General features: G+C 44.4%; 2 protein-coding genes across 9 annotated transcripts in view; one reads left to right on the top strand and one right to left on the bottom strand.

Moving 5' to 3' along the window:
* The first annotated feature begins 1,135 nt into the window (after nt 1-1,135).
* On the top strand, nt 1,136-20,581 carry C3H16orf46 (chromosome 3 C16orf46 homolog). 8 transcript variants are annotated; one of them, XM_001501937.5, is made up of 4 exons: nt 1,136-1,364; nt 13,043-13,112; nt 14,475-14,722; nt 18,370-20,581. In XM_001501937.5, the coding sequence occupies exons 3-4, from the start codon at nt 14,513-14,515 to the stop codon at nt 19,375-19,377; spliced, it is 1,218 nt and encodes a 405-aa protein (XP_001501987.1). In that variant the 5' UTR covers nt 1,136-1,364; nt 13,043-13,112; nt 14,475-14,512; the 3' UTR covers nt 19,378-20,581. The 8 variants fall into 8 exon arrangements, with proteins under 8 accessions (XP_001501987.1, XP_014593974.1, XP_005608503.1 ...); XM_014738488.3 differs by having other exon boundaries at nt 1,170-1,364; nt 14,451-14,722; XM_005608446.4 differs by lacking the exon at nt 1,136-1,364 and adding an exon at nt 1,434-1,537.
* Nucleotides 10,514-21,212, bottom strand: part of ATMIN (ATM interactor) — a 28,690-nt gene continuing 17,991 nt past the window's right edge. The window contains exons 2-3 of the mRNA XM_070262090.1: nt 11,858-12,082; nt 10,514-11,437 (exon numbers count right to left, since the gene is read on the bottom strand). Of these exons, the coding sequence (XP_070118191.1) occupies nt 12,035-12,082 (48 nt within the window). The 3' untranslated portion in view covers nt 10,514-11,437; nt 11,858-12,034. The remainder of the gene's footprint in view (nt 11,438-11,857; nt 12,083-21,212) is intronic.

The following is a 21,212-nucleotide window of genomic DNA, read 5'->3' as shown; positions in this document are numbered from 1 at the left end:
TTTTTATATCACCTCCCAGGTAGCTTAAAGAAGTTGACCATTAAGTTTTCACAAACCACTAGAGGGCTCTGCATAGGCATGCTACTGTGAAAATGAGGCTGCTATTTCAGATCAACTCTTCAGCAGCAAAATTCCTAAATTTCTGCGGTTTTCTGAGGCTGCTGAAATGTCAGAGTACTATGCACCTTTAGTTTAAAAAATTCTGCTAATTATAATTGTACCCTCATTACTATCAACAATCACTGTTGTTTCAGACCTAATCACACACCTGCGTTCCTCAGAGAGGGCCCTCACTACACCGAGGTTAGAGAGATTTTTTTCCTTCCCTGCAGCTTGGCTTTACCACTGACCACCTACCTCCATCGGTCTTGGGGTATTTTCCCCCTTTTAAATAGAGTACTTTTTAGAGCAGAGCAGATTCAGGTTTAAAGTGAGCAGAAAGTACAGTTTCCATAGACGTCCTGCCCATCTTTCTGTTTCTGAAACACCCCTTTGCAAATTCGAAGATCCTACTCTTCCAGAGCTCCTGAGATCGTGACTCAGCCTCTCTACTGGCTTCTTGAGGTTCAGCGCATGCTCGTTGGTACCGCCAAGTGGATTCAAACTGCTACCTGCTCAAGTGAGCAGGTGCCGAAAATAAAAGACCAACAAATTCTACGGAGTTTTTGGCCTGCATCACCCTAACACACTCGCTCTCATGGGGAAGGGACGCTTAGGGCGACAGGTGGCAAAGTCGGGACATTTCTGGTGGTCTGGCAGCTCGTGGGTGGAGGTCGGGGATGCGCAGTGCGCAGCTCTCCCCCCGCCCCCTAGAACCATCGGCCCACGGGCAACAGTGCGGAGGGTGAAGGCCCTGGGTCTGGCTTTCTAATCCCAGAGCCCGGCGGGGAGCCAGCGTCTCCGTCTACTTCCCCGGCCGGCGCGAACCGCTGCCTCTCCCTCGCAGTGCGGCCCGGACGCCCGCAGCGGGCGGCGGGCTCCTCGCTCCTCACGCGCGGCTGACAGGGCCGCGCGCAGCTTGCCGGGAGCACACACCCACCGACCGACGTCCGTCAGCGTCGCCTCCCGCGCTCAGCTTTGTTGCGCGGGGTGGGCCCTACGTCGCTTCCGCCGCGCACCGCCCCCTCGCCGGCCCGCCCCCAGCGCGTCCGTAACCAGGGGCAACTGTCGCCCTCGATCGCCGGCGGGGACTACGTTGTCCCGGGCCTTCCACCCCGCTGGCCCCACAGGGAGGGTGTGAGCGGCCGCGGCCGCTTCCCGGCCTCCGGGGCAAGGCCCCAGACCACAGCACGGGCGGCAGAGCGAGAGGCCCTGCCCAGTGCGAAAGAAAGCTGCCCTCCGAGGCGGGGAGGTCAGAGGAAGAGGTAGTGCGGGCCTGGGCGAGAATAAGAGAGGGCGGGACCCGGCGAGGAGCCGCGCGGAGTGGGTGGGGCAGTGGGAGGAGCCGAGGGAGGAAGGGCGGGGCCTGTGGGCAAGTGGGGACGTCTTGCTGGAGGGGACAGCTCTCGAAAGACGGGAAGGCGTCTTTTGTGGCGCGGTAGGAACTGCTGGAGGAAGGGGAGGAGCCAGATGAGGAAGAAAGAGGGATCACGGGAGAAGGGGCGGAGCCTGGGGTGAGGGGCGGGGCCATTAGGGGGAGGGAGGGGCCAAGTGTGAGTACCCGGGCGTCAGGAGCGACAGGTGGAGTGTGTTCGATGACTTGTACTTTTGCGTAGAGCGTAAGCTGTGTGAGCTGGGATGACGGGCGTTGCTTTACCATTTTATTCCCAGGGCTAGTCATCTAATACGCACTTAGTGAGTGAATGAGTGCGAGTGGAAAAAGCAGAAGAGTTGGAGTCTGGGATTGGAGTAGGAATGGCCTGATCGGGAGGGATGGTTCGTGTAGAAACCGGCTCCTAGGAATCAGTCTCTGAGTAATCAAAGCCGCTGTGCTCTTTGGGCGTTAATAAGCATGAGGCACAGATAACTAACATGGGGAGATAAGATTTATACTCTTGAATGTGTGAACAATTGTGCAAGTTGAGTGCTGCATATGCTTAACTTTGAGATAAAGGTTCAACTCTCTGCGGAGTTGTGTTCCAAACTGTAAATTAGATTGGAATCCCAATGTAATTTTCCTTTAGAAACTATATTATCGGTGATGAGCATGCCCAGGCCAATCTTCAAGACCTATTTAACCAGTTCATATGCGTGAAGCTTAGCTCTGTATTAAGAAACAATTTCCACCATGGCTAACGTTTCTATTCATTGATTTCTTTGCTCAACACATGTTGATAAGGATCTACAGAAACATCCATTCAGAATTCCAAGTGAGGCTGCCAAAAACTCATCTTTCCCTGGCTGAAATTCTGACGTAGATTCCAGATTCCTTTAAACCTGAGACTTCCAGGAAGGTGGGAGTAGGTGGAGGGGGATGCTGTAGAGCCAAGGAGGTGGTAAGGCGTTTTGAGGGAGTGTAGCCTGCTTTTGACTTAAACACTCTGTGTTTTTCACCTCTCCTGGTCCATCAGCATGGCCCCCACCATTAACTGATTAGGAATGTGCCAAGGAGGTGTAGGAATCTAGGGTAAGGCATTTGTAGTCTGACTATATAGACAGGCAATGGCCAACATGTGCTACCACTGTTCCTTCTTTATTCTCTGGCAGACATCCTTAATCAATCACAGAACTTTCTCCTGTGGTAGCCAAGTTTTAAGATCCTTCTCAACACAATGCTCTAGGTAACCACTACTTGTTTGGAACTGACAATTTGGAACCCATTCTTCCTCCCTAATATTGACAATGAATATTTTAAAAGTTAATAGACATCAGTGTAAATGTAAACTTCCATAACTTGTGGTAAGATTCCTTTTTGTTTTCATTACGATTACCTAAATTGACAGATCAGGAATCCCATAAGTGAGATTTAGAAATGTAGGCCAGATAATTGTATAGCGAGGTGAATTTGCAGCTGGTTAGATAATTAGTAAACACTCAAGTACAAGGGCTATCTGCAGGGCACTGTCCTTTACCCTCTTCTTGCCAACGTTTATATCAATGAGTTTAGATGTAGTTACAGAAGGTATGTCCATTGAATTAATAGATTCTTAAAGTGGGAAGAAATGGCCAAACCAAAGGATGTCAGATTCAGACTCATCTAAGCACTTTGGGATGTTGGTCCAAAACCCATAAGAGGAAATTTTAGAAGGATCTGATACATTTGGGTGTCTACATCTAGCTAAAAAGAAGAAGAAAAAAGAAAAAAAAATTAAGGAAATTAATACAATGGCTATGGAGTCAAGAAGACAAGGAATTATTAACAATTCATGTGAAAAAAATCTAGAAGTTGTAGTTGACATCAAGCTCAGTGTTAATCAAGATTGGGATATAGCTTTAATAGCAATGTTTGTTGACTTAATAGGTATACATTTCAGGTCAAAGGGAGTCAGATTTCAAAATAGACACTTCTAGCCAGACCACATTTGAAGTATTGCCCTCATTTCCAGGTACTACATTTTAAAGACAAGCAACTGTGTGTTCTCACGATGAGGGAATTTGAGATTCTTATCTGAAGAAATTATAGCCATTTTCAGGATTATTGTGTGTTGCTTTTGGGAGGAACACCAGGAACTGAAGAGTAAAATTTGCAGGTTTGCTGATGTCTTGATTTGAGAACATTCTAATCTTTAAAGGTGCCACTGGAATGAAAAAAGTAGCTTATGAAGTAATGAGCTCTCAGTTATTAAAAATACTTCAGAAATATTTAAGCCAAATTAATATTGTATTAGTTTTCTGTTTATGCTGTGTTCTTTCTTTAGGATCTCACAAGGCTGAAATTGAGGTGTCACCAGCCTGGACTCTTGTCTGGAGGGTCCAGGAAGAATCCTCTTCCAAGATCTTTCATATTGTTGGCTTGTTCAGTTTCCTGTGGTTGTAGGACTGAGGTCCCCATTTAATTCCTGTCAGCCAGGGGCTGCTCGCAGCCTCTAAATTCTACCCCATTCCTTGACATGTGACCGCCGCCTCCTTCAAAGCCAGTAACCTGCCTCAGATTCCTCTCCTGCCTTGAATCTGACTTCTGCTGCTGCGGCCAGCCAGAGAGCACTCTCTGCTTTAACGGGCTCTTACATCAGATTATGCCCACCCAGATAATCCAAAATAATCTCTCTGTCTTCAAGTCAGCTGAGTAGTACCATGGTTACATCTGCAAAGTCCCTTTTGCCATGTAATGTAACAGTCACGGACGTTATATCTCATCATGTTCATAGTCCCAGGGATCAGGGTGGGAAATCTTGTGGAGAGAGGATTTGTAGAATTCACTTTACCACATTATCTTTCAGGAGTATTGTAGAAGAATTATTGCAACAGGTATTTTTTTAACCCGTTTTTCTCTATAAACTTATATGCTATTAATTCTACCTCTAATTAGAGTTTTCTCTTTCAATGACTCAGGCATACTCTTCCATAGACATGGAGCTTGTACTCCTGATCCTTTCAGTCTTTTCATCTTTTACTCTGATTTTAGGATACACACCAACCTGGCTTTGCACAGTAGAACACTTATAGACATCTGTTCCTTTCTGTAGTGCTAATGTGCTTTATTTTTAATATTTTCCCACAGCAAAACTACACATTTATTTTCCTTCCTTACCTGAAGCTAGTTCTCTTTTGCTAGCATCGTGTTGTTTCATATACAATAGCTATAATTTAGAGGACTAAATAGCTCTCTAGTCCCTTTAATATGTAACTCTTCATCCAGTTACTTAAAAAATTATGTTGTAGCTAGTTTCTTCTTTTGCTTCAGGTGTGACGGTAAATGAATAAACTCTAGAGTCAGGAAGATCTGGCCTCGTCATCTCAGCTCCAACACTAACAACCTCAGTGACAGTGGTCATCAGGAAAGGACAGGCTCTGCTGCAGTAACACCAGACACTAAAATCTCAATGGCTTAACTCAGGAAGTTTTTTGTGCTTTGTGCACAGTCTGACAAGGACTGATGAGGGCTTGCCTCAAAGCTGTGTCTCAGGATCCAGGCTTCCTACGTTTTGTCATCCTACCAACTCAGCTTGTGACTTCCAAGGTCACAGTGGGAGGAGAAGAGAGAACTGGAGGGGCACATAACCTGTTAACTGCCTCATCCGGGGAGTGATTCTCATCAGTTCCGCTCGTTCTGCTGGCTAGACTGGTCACAAGGCTCTAACCCATCTGCAAGGGAGGCTGCAATGGAGGGAAGGACAGTGGCTTTTTGGGGAGCACTAGCTTTCTCTCTCACAGTGATGTTGAAAAGATTCCGAACCTTCCCGCGTATGTTTCCTCACTTATAAAATGGTACTGATACCAGTAGATATGAGTTATTCTCTTTCAGAGGTTCAGTGTAGGTACCAGTTGTACATATATATTGACTTTTATTTTCCCAACATTTATATATGAATTGAAACGAGTGTTTCTTGTATTTGTCTTTGTCTTGGAGATGTTCATTTCCAATATAATGACTTCTAGTCCCTTCCAGCTATTATATTCTCTTCCAACCTTGACCACAGACAGTTGGTGGCTCTTACTGATTAGTATAAACCTGCCACATTTGCCTGAGCCATTTTGAGCTGCCCCTTCCCACCCAGAGTGAAGCTTTCACACTGAATGAACTGTGATCTCTAATAAGGAATAGTCATGTCAGGGACCAGGTATAGATGTCCCTTTCTCCCTTCTCACTGGGGCTAGACGGAGTCTCACAAGGCCGGAATAAATATAACCCCCCATACAGCTGCTTTCTGACTTGTATTGGATTCCCAGGAACAAGTATTTCCACACGATATAGTGAAGAAAAGCATGCGTGGACTTTGGAGTCAGAAAAAATGGTGGTTTCAAAACATGTCTGCAGATTCATTGATTCTTCTCCCATAGAGAAGCAGGGCATGCGTCTCCTCCGCTGGAGTGTGGGCTGACCTTAGTGGCTGGTGAACCAACGGAATCCAGCAAAAGTGAAACTATGTGACTTCTAAGGCCAGGTTGTAAAAGGCAATTCAGGCTGTTCTAATATGGTAATGGTTCTGATATGGCTCTCATATGATAATGATATCAGGCATTTGGTAAGTGTTAGTTGTCCTTCTTTTCTTCAAGCTTATCTTTTTTTAACTCAGTTTCCTCAGAAATGAGACTGAACTCTGAGATGCTATGGCAGCCTAGCATCTCTGAATGCACTTACTGCATTTTGGTCATATATACCATATTATGAGTACCCTCCTTAAAGTAGAACAGAAAACTCATGGCCTCTGTACTACTTTGTGACAAGGATTCTGGCATGGGACCTAGGTTCCACCAATTACACATACCCTCCCAATACATGCATTGAGCAGTGAATAACAGGAAGAAATGGTCGTTTGCAATGGGGTGAAAGAAAATTCTGTCCTGATGGTGGCCCAGGCATTTGATGCTTTTGGGCTAGGGTGGCGGAGCACAGGAATCCAGTCCTAAGTGTCATATTGCTGAAAGCTGAGTCAATTACATGTTTAGAACAAGTAGTATGGGTTGGGCATTGTTCCTGACTTTATAGCTTCAAACTCTGCCTTTCTGACCCATTCCTCCTTTGAAAATTCTGTAGGCTACGTAATACGGTCATGTGCCACATGAAGACATTTCCATCAATGATGGACCGCATACATGACGGTGGGCCCATAAGATTAGTACTGTATGGCCTAGGTGTGTAGTAGGCTCTACCACCTAGGTGTGTGTAAGTGCACTCTAGGATGTTTGCACATGACAAAATCGCCTAATGATGCATTTCTCAGAACATGTCCCTGTCATTAAGTGACACATGACTGTAACTTCTGATAATTTTATCTTATTAAAAATCAATGAGGATTCTCTCATTTACAACAAAGGCCCCAACTAATAAAAATGTACTCATCAAATTTGAAGCCTCGGATCCAATGATTAATGTACCAGTTCTATAAAAGTAATGTCTCATAGTTATATGTGCTTTGTAGTTTATAAAGAGCTCTCATGAGTTATTTTTTAATGTAAATGTTCATCTTTAATGCCTAACTCTTTTTCCAAAGTGTACCCATTTATTCTCCTACCAGCAGCATTTTATAGGTATTAATAGGTTTTTTAACTTTACCAAAATGTTGGGTATATTGTGCTACCTTATTATGATTTTCGTTTTATTTTTTAAAAATTATCACACAGTAAACTTGACTTTTTGTTGGTGTAAAGTTCTATGAATTTTAACGTATGTATAGACATCACTCTGTTTACCATCACTATCGCTTTGTCTTTTCGAGAATGTCTTATAGAGTATGCGCTGCTGTGTACTGTACAGCACGCAGCATAATATTTTGAGACTGGCTTCCTTTACTCAGCGCAATGGCTTTGAGATTCATCATGTCGTTACATGTATAAAGAGTTTGCTCCTTCTTCTTGCTGAGTAGTGTTTCATTGTATGCGCACACCACTGTTTGTTTACCTGTTCACCTACTGAGGGGTATTTGGGATGTTTCCAGTTTGAGGCGATTATGAATAGAGTTGTTATAAATACTCGTACACAGGTTTTTGTGTGAATATAAGTTTTTATTTCTCTAGGATAGATCACGAATAGGATTGCTGGGTAGTATGGTGAGTGTATGTCTACCTTTATAAGAAATTCCTAGATTGTTTTCTAGAGGGGCTTTATCATTTTCCCAGCAATGTATGAGAATTCTAGTTGCTACTGTCCTTGCCAACAGTTGGTATTGTCATTTTTTTTTTCGGTGAGGAAGATTCACCCTGAGCTAACATCTGTGCCAGTCGTCCTCTTTTTTGTATGTGGGATGCCTCCAGAGCATGGCTGATGAGTGGAGCAGGTCCCTGCCAGGGATCCAAACCCACGAACCCCGGCCGCTGAAGCGGAGCATGCAGAACTGTAACCACTCGGCCACCAGGCCAGCCTCCTCATGTTTGTTATTTTAGTAATTTTAATATGTGGTTTTAATTTGCATTTCCCTAATGGCTAATGGGCTGAATGTCTTTTCATGGGCTTGTTTGCCTTCCTTATTATATCTTCTTTGGTGTAATGTCTGTTCAAGTGTTTTGTCCATTTTTATCTGGCAAAATTAATTTTTCAATTTTTTATTTGCTGTTCTTTTCTCACTATTGAGTTTGCAGAGTTCTTCATATATTCTGGATAGAAGTCCTTTGTCAAATAAGTGATTTGCAGACATTTTCTCCCAGGCTGTAACTTGTCTCTTTTCATTCTCCAACACAGCGTTTGGCAGAGTAAAAGTTCTTAATTTTGATGAGGACCAATGTATCGATTTCTTTCTTTTATAGATCATGTTTTTGGTGTCATTCTGAGAACACTTTGCCCGACCCCAGGTCATGAAGATTTTCTATGTTTTTTTTTTTAAAGTTAGATAGTTTTATGATTTATATTTAGATCTAGTATCCATTTTGAGGTGTTTTTTGCATATGGATGGCCAATTGTTGCAACAGTTATAGTGGAAAAGACTCTCCTTTCTGCATTTAATTATTTTTGCATCTTTGTCAAAATCAATCTTTGTCAAAAATCAATTGACCGTGTTTATGTGGGTATATTTCTGGACTCCCTATTCTGGCCAATTGATCTGTATGTCTCTCCATTCACCAATACCAAACTGATTCCTACAGCTTTATGGTAATTTTTAAAACTGGGTGTGGTGATTCCTCCAGTTTGTTCTTCATTTTCTTGTCAATATCTATAAGAAATCCTGTTCTAGATTCATATCTTGATATTCAGCAGTTATTCCTCCAACTTCTGCTTCTTTAACATTGTCTATCTATTCTTGGGCCTTTATATTTTCATTTGGATACATTTTAGAATCTAAAAAACTGAAAAAAGTTTTAAGAAAAGAATTATAATGTTATAGGCACATAGTCTTATGTTCCCAAGATTTAGGACTTCCCACTCCCAGGGCCCTGGACTCTATTTCAAGGACCATAAATGTCCACATTTTAGGTGATGACATTTATAGTACACAAAGGTCATTTGCTTTGTACGTCACCTCTGATGATACCAGACCAGTGTGGTACCAAGACATTACTACTGGTCACCAAAATCTGGTTTCCTTTTCCTTCTGGAAATACAGGAGGAAGTATCCCCACTTCTTGAAGTTAGGCCGTACCGTGTGACTTGTTCCAGCTACTGACAAGGGGTCTGAAGTCATATGAGTCACTTCCAGGCAGAAGCATGTAAGAGCCCGCGTGTGATTCCCCATGTTTGCCATCACATTCTGCCATCACAGTTGGCTGTGGTTTCCCATGATGGTGCCCCCATCACTTCAAGTTCCAGAGCGGGGATAATGTGGAGCAGAGTCCATGACATCACACAATGGAGTAGCATGAGTTAGAAATAAACTTTTGTTGTTTTTTACCACTGGGGGAAAACAAAAGTCAGGATTGCTTGTTATTGAAGCATAATCTTGCCTATCTTGACTACTGCTAGGTAGCTGAGGCTAACAGAGACTATGCCAAACTGAAGTGTACCCTGGTGACTTTTTCCAAAAAGAACCTGAGAGCTGAACCCTATCTGGGGCAAACAAACAAACAAAAAACAAAACAAACAAAATTTTAGAGTTTTATGGGGATTTTTTAATAGATCTATTTCTTACTTCACTTTCATTAAAATGATAAAATAACCATATTATCACCTTCTTGATCAAAGAAATACAAAGGCCCTTTCTGTACTAGTATGGCCTACTTCTGTCTGTCTCTTCCTGTCTTCTGCTGTCCTTTTTCTTAGCTTCTCTTCACTACTAACCTTTTGGAAATTTCTTCATGTTCTTGGTCAAGCAGTCTCTTTTTTTCACGTAAGTTTTTCTTTGGGCAGCATTACTTATTTGCAAATAGTAGATATTCTTCTCATTTTACATTGATTTCAACCTCTCCCAGCCCATTTTAACTTTTATACAACACATCCATTAAAATAGCAACAGAAAATGTGTCCTCTTGCTGGATTTGATTGTAATATTGGTGTGCCTCTGCCACTGACAGTTGGTAGCTTAATGGAAGTCTTTGTTCATTTCAGGAGCAGGGCACTTAGTATGCTAAGTTACAGACTGGTTAGGGTGTTAAAGCTACAGTGATTTTGCCAGATGTATAACAGAGGCATTTGGTAGTCTCTGTCCTTCTCCGTTTGTTAACAAACTGCGTGATCATAATACAGAGTCAGAGATCCAAAAGGTAATGTCTGTTTTTTCTGCATTTCCAACCCTATATTTTGCAGTTCAGTAAATTCAATGAGAAGGCTTTGAGTACTTTGACTTAAGAGTAATTGGACCATTATTTATGGAGTTTCTCTAAATCGCCTTCATAAGCTCTCTTCTCTGATTTTTTATACCTTTGTTGTACATCAGTTCTTTTTCAATAAGCCCTTGTTCAAGGTCTCTACTCTAACTTAAAATTATACAAACCACGTTATCTATTCTTTATACATTTATTTCATTTTCCTTAAGGTCAAAATTCATGGGATGCTCACCTCCACCGTTATTCCACATTCTATTTCTCGAACAACTCTGATAACATGATGGCTTAAAATAACATTTTATTATGAAAAATTTCACACTTACATAAAAGCAGAGAGAATAGCACAGTTAACCTCCCACCTACAACACTGCCCAGCTACAACAAACAGAACTTGTGGCCACTTTTATTTCATTACTCTCTCTCTCCCCACAACCACCCACCTCCCCTTGCAGGATTATTTTAAAGCAAATCATAATGGCTTATATTTAATTGGTAAAGTAAAATAAAACTATTTTACAGTTTTTTGGCTGATTATTTCCTTTCCATTTCTGTCTGTAAATGCTACTAGAAAAGATATTTTCTGGATCACAGTGAGTTTCCATAGGCTCTGTTTCTTAGATTCTCCATTCATCTTTATTTCATTTCCAGATATCTTAGTTCCTTGATCAGTTTTCCTTTGGTTTATTCTTGTTTATCCAAACATGTACTTTGGGGGCTGAGACCTCATTCACCTTCTTTGTACATTTCGGTTCTAGTTGGTTCAATAACATAAGTCATTGGGTTTAATACCTCCTGGCCTACATCTGCGTGCCTTCCTGCTTTGCACTCCGGATTCAGTTTTCTAGTTGCATCTGCAAATGCATTTTCCCATGGTAGCAGTTTCCTGTGATCTTTGTGATTTCTTGATGCGATTTTCTTGGAAAGCCTTACTGTAGACTTTGATCGTGCTTTATAGCAGTGGTGCTTAAACTGAGTCAGGCTGTAAAGCTCCAGGCAAGTCCAGTGGAATAGCATGAGCTAGATTAACTTCAAATCTGTAAACCAGGCATAATTTTACTATCAGAAATTATAAGTATTACATCAGTGCAGATTTCTGCATTCCAACTTAAAAGTAAAACTGCGTACAATTTGTAAGAAATCACATATCCACTCTTTTGGTTGAGTTTGCTTCTTGTGCATTTCGATTTGTCATCTCTTATATGATCTGGAAGACAAAAACGGGCAGTAAAACTTGAAGGCACGTTTATAGGAGGAAAACTTAAAATTAAGACTATTCTTTCCACTAACTGATTTTTTCCTAATTAGGAAAAGACCACCAATATTCTGTTTTAGTAGGGAACATCTCGGTCCAGCCTGAAGAGCACCAGCGCTCGGGGAGCGCCCAGCAGTCTGGTACGCAGTCACCTGGCCGTTTGACTAAGAACATTGCACTCACTGACTCACAGATGATTCTTAGTTTTCGGCTGTAAAGAGTCAGTTGCATTCCCATGATCTCCCATTAAATGAGTAAAATACTTATAAAGATGTAGTATTTATAACAAATATGTAAAGTGCTTATACCCGTGCCTGGCACATGGTTAGAGCTATGTAGCAGTAAGTTCTATTATTAAATTATCATTGTTACCTGTGTTTCTTTTGCCACTTTGTAATACACTATGACTGGAACCTCTCCTGGTGCCCTTGGTGGGTCCAACTTCTACTGACTCCAAAATAGAGGCCCACCCAACATCGCATCTTTGGCCTCTGTTGTTCCTCTCTCGATGCAGAGATAGAGGTAGAGGTGTCTTCTTCCCCTCAGATTTCACATATTCTCGTGACACGTGAGAAATAGTTGAAGGAGCGGGTTAACCTGAAAGAGAGAGGAGGACAGGGAATTTTGCCGTGGCGCTGTAGGGAGGCTGAGGCAGTGGGCCATCTCTGGATCAACGATTCTTCAACCTTTTGTAGTGACAGCCTGCTTTGTAACTCCGATGCAAGCCCTGCCCTGAAAAACGGATGGAGCATTTTCAGAGGTGTCATAGACCTCCTGAAGTCCGCCCACGGACGGGGAGACTTCCCATCTCAGAGCCTTGCTCTGGAGGCAAAAACTAGAGCCAGGGAGTCGAGGATGGTGATGGGCAGGGAAAGCAGTGTTGGTTCAGTATCAGGGAGAACTTTCTAACAGAGCAGTAGTTCTCCAACTTTGCTGGATTTTAGTAGCACCTAGGGTGATTTTAAAAGTCCTGATGGCCAGGCTGTGCCCAGACCAAATCAGAATCTCTCTGGGTAGGGTCGGGGCATTTTAATTTTTTCTAAAGCTCCCCAGATGATTCCAAGGAGCAGCTGAGTTTGAGAACCAGTAAGCTGGAGTGCTTTGCCATGGAACAGGCCCTCTGAGTAGTGCGTGCCTTGTCGGTGGAGATACTTCAAGCGCAGAACGCTTTTCTTGCTGATTTGAATATCCTAACTATACTTAATCTCTCCTAAACAGTATCTATTTCTTTGCTATATTAACCTCACGTTTAAATTTATTTTATTATTTAGTAAGTCCTTTTGCTTTTGATTCTCTGCTCTTTTCCTTTCAAACTGTGTACTTGTTAAGTCTGTGGGGTGCCGTGGTACAAATGTATCTGTAATTCAGGAGAGAATGAGCTCTGAGTGTACATATAGGAACTTCTCTGGCCTGGGCAGTGACTGACGTGGAATTTCACAATATGAAAGCATCAGGCTGGTTTGCACAGTCTGTCTGGTCCTTAATCATGCTCCTGTTTGTAAACAGAATAGCACTTCTAGTTTTTAGTCACTTGTAATATCATTTTTTTCCTTTCAGATTTCATTCATTTCCCGTGATGTCATATTGGAGAAGATTAGGATGTCCACAGATATTTGACCTTCCATAGGTAAATGGAATTTTATTACCATAAAAATGCCACTTTAAGCCTGTGTGAAGAAGCTGAAATGGTAATTAAACAGATATTGTTCTAAGAAGTTATTGATCTCTACTTCAACAGAAAATGAAAAAAGTGGATTTCTGGCAGGGGTCATGTGTAGCGAGAGAAAGCAAGGTGTGTGGTCCCCAGTGGCCTTTGTCTCATTACAAGCAAGGAATTCCTCAGGAAGGCACTGGCTGTTCACCCTCCCTCAGTTGGACCATTGGTGGTCACTATGTAGGCCTTAGAGTTTATCTGTGCAGCTTGAGGGGTCCCCAGGAAGAGCCCCTGTCTGTAGGAAGGTATTATAATCATGCCCATGTTATAGACGAGCAAACAGACCCAGAAAAGTAACTTGCCCAAGGCCACACAGCTAGTAATAGGATTGGAATCCTGGTTATTTGGCACCTGAGCCTGTGCTCCTGATCAGGATTGTAACTTTCCTAACCCTGTGACTGGATTATAAATGCCAAGTCCCATTTTTCAACCTGGAAAAGCATCAGTTAAGGATAGATAGTATCATCATCATTACCATCACCACCACCACCTGCTGTACTGGTTTGCTAGGGCTGCCATAACAAAGTACCACAGAGTGGCGCTTAAACAACAGGAATTTATTGTCTTGCAGTTCTAGAGGCTGGAAGTCCAAAATCAAGGTGTGGGCAGGGTTGGTTCCTTCTCAGGGCTGTGAGGGAAGGATTCATTCCAGGCCTCTCTCCTTGGCTTGTAGATGACTATCGTTTCCCTGTGTCTCTTCACATGGTCTTCCCTCTAAGCATCTTTCTGTCCAAATTTCCCCTTTTTATAGGACACCAGTTATGTAGGGTGGATTAGGGTGAATCGACTGACTTAGCCTAGACCACGTGCTCCACCAGCTTCCTCAGAAGCCTAAGGATCCCCCAGCTGATATCCAGAGTTGCTGGGAAGAGAAAGAGTTGGAGGCTGGGGCGCCTCAGTCGCACATACCCATGACGGTTCTCTTGATATGAGCACAATACCATCTGGATGTTTTTGGAGTGGAGGGTAGGGATGCTTAAACCCACATTCCTTAAGGCACTCTGTACCCCATCACAAGGGACAGAGCCTGTGCTAACATCGTCCTGTCCTCTTTCCTTCACTCCCAACTTTGGTCTTTAATCAAATCCATTAGTCTTTAAAATCAGCCTTTTCCTTTATAATGTCAATAGTTGGCAATGGATGGTTTTGTAATACTTCTTCTCAGTCTATTCCTGAATGGGTCTTGAAGATATTTCACTTGAGTTATTGCATTGCTTTTTTTTTCTTTCTTTAAATCAATGTGAAAAACAGTTCAACGTGCATTTCAAACTACAGGAAGAAGATGTTAAAGACTCTAAGCAACCATCACAGACATGGATCTTGCTCAGAAGAATGAGACTGAGTTAGAAAACAGTGAAAGTAATGAAATTCAAAGCACAGAAGAAACGGAATTAACCTTTACTTGTCCAGATGAAAGAAGCGAAAAGAATGCTATTTGTTGTCTTCTCAATATCAGTGACATTACACTTGAACAAGATGAAAGAGCCCATGAGTTTGTCATCGGCACTGGGTGGGAGGAGGCGGTGAGTATCTTCCTGAGTTAGGTATCTTGCATGTCTGAGTTTTGATGCTAGCCTTAGCCTTTTCTTTGACTTTTTTCAAAAAAATACTTACTATTACCAAAAAAATGTGTTAATGAAATATAGAAACCTTTAGAACAGAGGTAAAATGTAAATGACGATAAGAGCAGTACCTTTTATGGAATATTTATGGCCACTTAGTCTTGGCAGGCAGTCAGTGCTTCACATGTCTCAGTTCGTTCAGCCTCGCAATAGCCCTATGAGGCAAGTCTGCTGAACAGCCTCACTTTTTGGACAAGGACACTAAGTCACCCAAAAAGTGAAATAATGTGCAAAGATCACCCAGCCAGTGGCCCACGCAGGGCTCGACTCTGGGTCTTCAGGACTCCAGACCCTGAGCTTCTTAACTGCTGTGCTAAACTCCCTGAGAGACCTGAGATTTCTGTCTTACTGGTTCCACTCAGAACCCTGCGGGTTTATTAAACTATTCTTAGAATCAATAATAGAATCCTAAATGTAGAATTATAAAGAAATTTGGTCTAATCCGGTAATTCTCAGGTGACAGTTGGTAATGTCACAACTCAGGGTGAGGGGAAGGGGATGTCACTGGCATCTGGTGGGTCAAGGCCAGGGTGCTGCTCTACACTGCCCAGGATGGTCCCCACCCTGTCTTAGTTCCAGCTGCTATAACATAGACAGGGGGGCTTAAACAACAGTCATTTACCGCTCACAGTTCTGGAGGCTGGAAGTCCAAGATCAGGGTGCAAACCTGGTGGGGTTCTTGGTGAGGACCCTCTTCCTGGTTGTGTTCTCCCATGGCCTTCCTTGGTGTGTGCAAGCAGAGAGGTCCCTTATCTCCTCCTCTTCTTATAAGGGCACTAGTCTCATCAATGAAGGCCCCACCCTCTTGACCTCATCTAACCATAATTACCTCCCAATGTACCACCTCCAAAAACCATCACATTAGGGGCTAGAGTTTCAACATAGGAATTTTGGGGGGACACAAATATATAGTCCATAACAAGCTCCAAATGTCAGTAGTGCCAAGGTTGAGAAACCCTGATCTAATTGGTTTATTTTATAAATATGGAAACTGAGGCTAAGACAAGGCAGAGTGACTCACCCAAGTCCACTTGAAAGAATCACATCTTCAAGAGCCCTTCTCTAGTCCTCTGTCTGCTGTGCTGCCTACACCGCTGCCTTAAGCGTTTGTGACCTTCCACACATGTGCACCCATGCCACATAAATCAGGCTTGTAGACAGTTCTATTTACAGATTTAAAATGTTCGAAGTTTAGAAGGTTCAGTTTACTAGTAAGGCAACTACTTTGAAATGTATATGTAAGGGCTGTTGGAAAAGAATTTGCTTTTACTTGGAAAAAGTGCTCCACATGTCCCTTGCGTGGAGTGTGTGTGCTGTTCACACTCTATCCAGGGTGGTCCTGCCATGTCACCTCCTGCCTGCCGCTCTTCGTTCTCTCTGTCCAGCCCCCGACCCGTGCCCACCAGGCCTGCCTCGCTTCCGCAGGGCGCCTTGCTTCAGGAGAGGTGATGGAGGCCTGTCCTGCCAGATGCCAGCTTCCTGCGCTGGCTTCTGGCCCTTTGACGCTTTCTGTGCTGGTGCCAGGGAGCCCTGGCCAGCATTTGAAGGCGAACAGAGAACACCTTGCTGGCAGCAATTTGTGCGAATTTCCTATGCTTTCAGAGCCAAGAGACAGGAGATAGACGATGCGCTGCCTCAGGGGCATACGTTCTTGACCCGGACTGACTGGACACAAGGAGCCTTTCCTGTCACTACCTTAGTTTCTACTGTAGCTGCTCAGGTGGCTCTTAGGGTCAGGCAAGTGGGGAGCATGTGCTGGCTCGTCAGGGGAGCCTGTTGAATAGATCCAGAAAGACGGAAGTGCAGGGGTTGCTCCAGAACTTAGGTTCCCCTCAATAAATACACAATTAAGTAGAAGTTGCCTTGCTACACAAACACAGCCTGAAGACGAATCCCCTGGCTGGAGGAGGGCCTGGGGGGCTGCCTCCTTCCAGCTGGAGCCATCATCTGTAGAGAGGCCCTCATCTAAGGACCTGTCACCTAAGGACCTGTTAGCTAGCAGGCTGGGATTCTTGCCTTCCTGCAAAAGCTGGAGAGCCACCTGCGGAGCCAGGATAGGGAGGAGTGAGGTTTGAGGCCAGCAGCGTGGTCCCAGAAGAACCAGCGCCGCCTGGGCAGCACGTGAAGGGACAGGGTTCCTGGAAGAAATGCAGAGGGACGAAGAGGCCGGGCAACGTGTCCTTCAGTGGACTTGGTGTGCCCCATGGGGCAGCAACCCTGAAGCCCCTGTATATAATTGCCATCTGACAATTGGGACTTAACTATAGAAGGAAAACGGTCCTTTCGGTTGGAATGTACTCGAGGTTATCAGGGTGGCTTTGGGAAGAGCTGGGACCTTGGAATAAGAAAGAACTGGATTCAAATCTGCCACTTACTGGCAGCTAACCTTGGGGAAGATTCCTGTCCCTTAGCTCCAGGCTCTTCATCTGCAAATTTGGGCCGTAGGGGTGTAGTGAGGACACAAATGCCTAATTCGGTGCCAAGCACACGCTAGATTTTTTTTAAAGTGATGCTTAACACTTAGGAATTTTTAGCTGGAGGAATTTGGGGAGCTGAGCACATGAAGTGAGTGGGGGAGGGTGAGGAGGGAACGATGGTAAGGGGACGTTTTGTGTAGGATGACCAGAGGCTGACCGCATCTTCCAGGCCTGGAGACACTGCCGCCCCCCACAGCCTCTCTTTGTCCTCTGTGTGGGACTGCACAGACCCTCTGAATGTGCCAGAAATAGCCACTGGCTGTAACAATGTTTCAAGCCTCAGTTTCCCCCTCTGTAAGCTGGGTATCAGAATGTTTGAATTGTAGTGCTACAAGGAGGATTGAATGCAGGATGCTAACAGATCTTCAGCTCAGCCCCTGGAACATGGTAAACGTGTGGGAGCTATTTTTGCTTTTCTTACACGTAAGGTTGCCAGATTGAGGAAATGACAACAGAGGACACCCAGTTAAACCTGAATTTCGGTAAACAGCACCTAATTAGTTTAGTATGAGTGTGTCCCAAATGTGGCCTGTACTTTTATATGGCACTCTATTTAACAGGACCTCTGTGGCAAGGTCAGCCAGGGGCTCCAGGCATGGACAAGGGCGCAGGTGTGCCTGGGGTACGCCACCGACTCCAGCACCTGCCTCTGCTTGTCCGCTCTCCCTCCAGCCCCTCCACACAGCAGCAGTCTCCGGGGGATGGGAACAGCCTGGAGGTACAAGAAAGCCTGGTAGGGAGGACAAGGACGAACAGTTTTGATTTTATTTTAATAGTTCTGAATGTATTTTAATGTGCATTTGAAAAAATATCTAGTCAGCACATCAAGGTGGCCATTTACAGATACTACTGCTCAGTATTTTAGCATTAACAATTCCTTTCACTATTTCAGATTAACAAATGCTATTACAAATACTATTGCTTAGTATGAGGCTAAAATAGGTATTAAAATTAAAAAAAAAAGGTGAATGCATTTTAAAAAAAATCTGACTTCAAATAGGAGGGCCAAACTGGAGATGTGGCCAAAGTTGGGGCAGCTTGGCTGAGAGTAACGTGCTACTTTATTTGCAGGTCCAAGGCTGGGGAAGGACTTCTCCGACCGCCTGCATCTGGCCCAGAAAGAAGCTTAAAAAGGCGAGGGTGGGAGAAAGTGCCGGCAGCTGCTTACTCTGTGTCAGTTTGTCCCAAAGGAGCTCTGAGGCCAGGCCTCAGTTGGAGGCAGGGAAGTTGGAGTCGGGGGCACCGGCTGAGGTGGGCCCGGAGAAGGATCAAGGCAGCCTCTCCCAGACTCAGGGGCCCCCCCGAGACCCCCCCACTGCCTCCAGGGAGATTAGCAAGATCTGCTTTCCCACCTACAGTCAGGGAGAGAAAAAAAGTCTGCAAATAAAGGAGTTTATTTGGTGCATGGAAAACTGGGCCATCCCGGAGACTGGTAGGGGCAAGGACCCCAGAAGTCCCATCAGAGGCGCTAACAGAGGTCCCTTCACCTCAGACTCCTTGACTTCCAAGGCTCTGTTAGTTCTACCTCCCCTGAAGTCTTCATTCCCAAATGGCTTGGATGTTCTGGGTAAGAAGAGTAAGAACTTTTTCTGGCAGCCGGAAGAGAAGATTCTGTGTGTGGAAAAGGATGAGTGTGTGGCTTGTGAATATGGATTGAAAACAGTTGACGGGAAAGGAGAAAAGAGACCCACTGAGCTGGCCAGTCACCTTAAGGTCAACGACCTGCAGCCTTTCCCTCCCCCAGCTGCCCGGACATCCCTGCTGGCCAACCCCGAGCCGTGCTGCCTGCCCTGGTCCCTCCTGCCTGAGAAAAACCTGGTGTGCCCTCCCAACCCCAACAGTGTTCGATATCTCGCCACCTTGCAGCTTTTGCAGAAACAGGGAGTGCAAAACCACAAAGCCAGACTCAAAGCCAGGGAGCCAAGACCTCCCGGGAACACCCAAAAGCGCGTTCTCACCGAGGCCAAGCAGGAAACCAGGCCAGAAACGGTGGAGACCAAAGTGTTGTCAAGCTCTCTCCTGCCGTTCCTCACAGTGAGCAGAGTTTTTATCCCCGTCTCCGCTCACAGGCTGCTCTGAGTCGCTACAATATACCTCCCAGGGAATGAACGCTGCTGGAGATTCATTCACCCCTCTCCTGTCCCCACCCCGTGCCCCTTGGCGCTGGCTCTGTCACCCTCTCCTTTTCATGTGCTCTCCCATACTCGTCCCTCCCTCCCTCCTTCCCCTTGTCATTTTTTTGGACTGGTCCAGAGGAGATTGAACCTCACTGTATGAGTTTCGATTGATTCTGAAACCCCTATATTTATGTTACCTGCTTCTGTTGCTTAGTCATTTGCAAAATGCAAACTGGTAATGCCAGTCTCCTCAGCCACTGCTGCCTTCTCTCTCCAGTCCCACAGGAACCCAAGCGGACGGTGGGCGATCCGAAGGGCCTCCCTCAGGGATGCCCCCATGGCGGCTCCAAGCCACGTGTCCTCCCCCAGTGCCTTCAGCTAAGTGGACTGGGCTTGTTGAGACCAAATTGTTTCCTGATCTTTTGAACCAGGCAGATCTGCTGCCTCATTTTCTCTTGCGACAAAGATCTGAAACATTGCTTTAATAGAAAACTCCGGCGAATATCCTTGTGTCCAAGGTGACATTTACTTACATTGTAGCATCATGCTCGTCTCTGTGTCTGGGAAGTTTTAGCCACAGCTCTACAAAATCCTTCTTCGGAAGAAGGTTAAGAATAATTAATTATTTGAAAAGAATTTCACTGTGATTATTGTCACCCCACATGCTTCCTCCAGCCTTACCTTGCGTCTAGTATTTGGGAACTCTACGACCCCGACAGACACTTATGAAATGGGGCTGTTACTTTCTCCCTTCTCCTGTCCCCCTACCCCCTCATTTTACCTCAATGTGTATTCCCTGAAGTTGTATATAAATTAAGCGTTTGTAAATGAGTTATACTTTAAATGCCAGGTGACAATGCTATGTAGAGTAATGCTCTGAAAAACCGTTTTGTGATGTGAATAACCATTTAGCGGCTCTGTAATTACATAGTTTGCATTTGCTTAAGATAGGTTGTACTTGAACTCTGAACTTTTCATCTCCTAAATGATGGGCAGACAGAATATATGACTGTATTTGTAAATATCTGCTCTCCATGATTGGTCTTTGTAATATCTTGTCTGTTAGTTTTTTTTGTTTTGTTTTGTTGGTTTGTTTTTATGAAACACTAGAAATACAGGAATGCTTATAGGACAACAGTCATTAAAAGGTATATTTTGCCCACTGAGGTTGAACACTTCTTTACAGCCTAGAAGCAATTCTTAGGTTCTGCCCCCTCTTTCCTCCCTGAATGAAGAAATCATCTGGATTCTGTCCCCAAGAGGAGGCCCAACTTCCCCCGGTGTCTGGACAGTGGGGGAGTAGGACCTGGTACTGTCTGAGGACCCTGCAGCTCTGGCAGCCTGCGCACCTAAGCCAGTGGTTTTTCAAGCCCTCTTTTATAAGCAGCAGAATAAGAAGCAGCTCGATATATAAAGCAGTCAAAGTGTTTAATTGGGAGGGAGGGCACTGAGCAGTGTGAGGGAGGGACCGAGCCCCACCCGCTCAGCCCAGATGTACTTACCTTGTGAGATCTTGAGGCAGTTTGAATACACTGATCTAAGATACAATAGAATAGAGGCCGGCCTCGTGGCCGAGTGGTTAAGTTCGCACACCCCACTGCAGGCGGCCCAGTGTTTCGCCGGTTTGAATCCTGGGTGCAGACATGGCACCACTCATCGAGCCATGCTGAGGCGGCATCCCACATGCCACAACTAAAAGGACCCACAACTAAGAATATACAACTATGTACCGGGGAGCTTTGGGGATAAAAAGGAAAAAAATAAAATCTTAAGATACAATAGAATATATTTTTCTTA

The sequence above is a fragment of the Equus caballus genome, chromosome 3 (genome assembly GCF_041296265.1).
Source record: "Equus caballus isolate H_3958 breed thoroughbred chromosome 3, TB-T2T, whole genome shotgun sequence".
Lineage (NCBI taxonomy): Eukaryota > Metazoa > Chordata > Mammalia > Perissodactyla > Equidae > Equus > Equus caballus.
The sequence above is the reverse complement of the archived record's forward strand: the minus strand, read 5'-3'. Positions and strand labels throughout refer to the sequence as shown.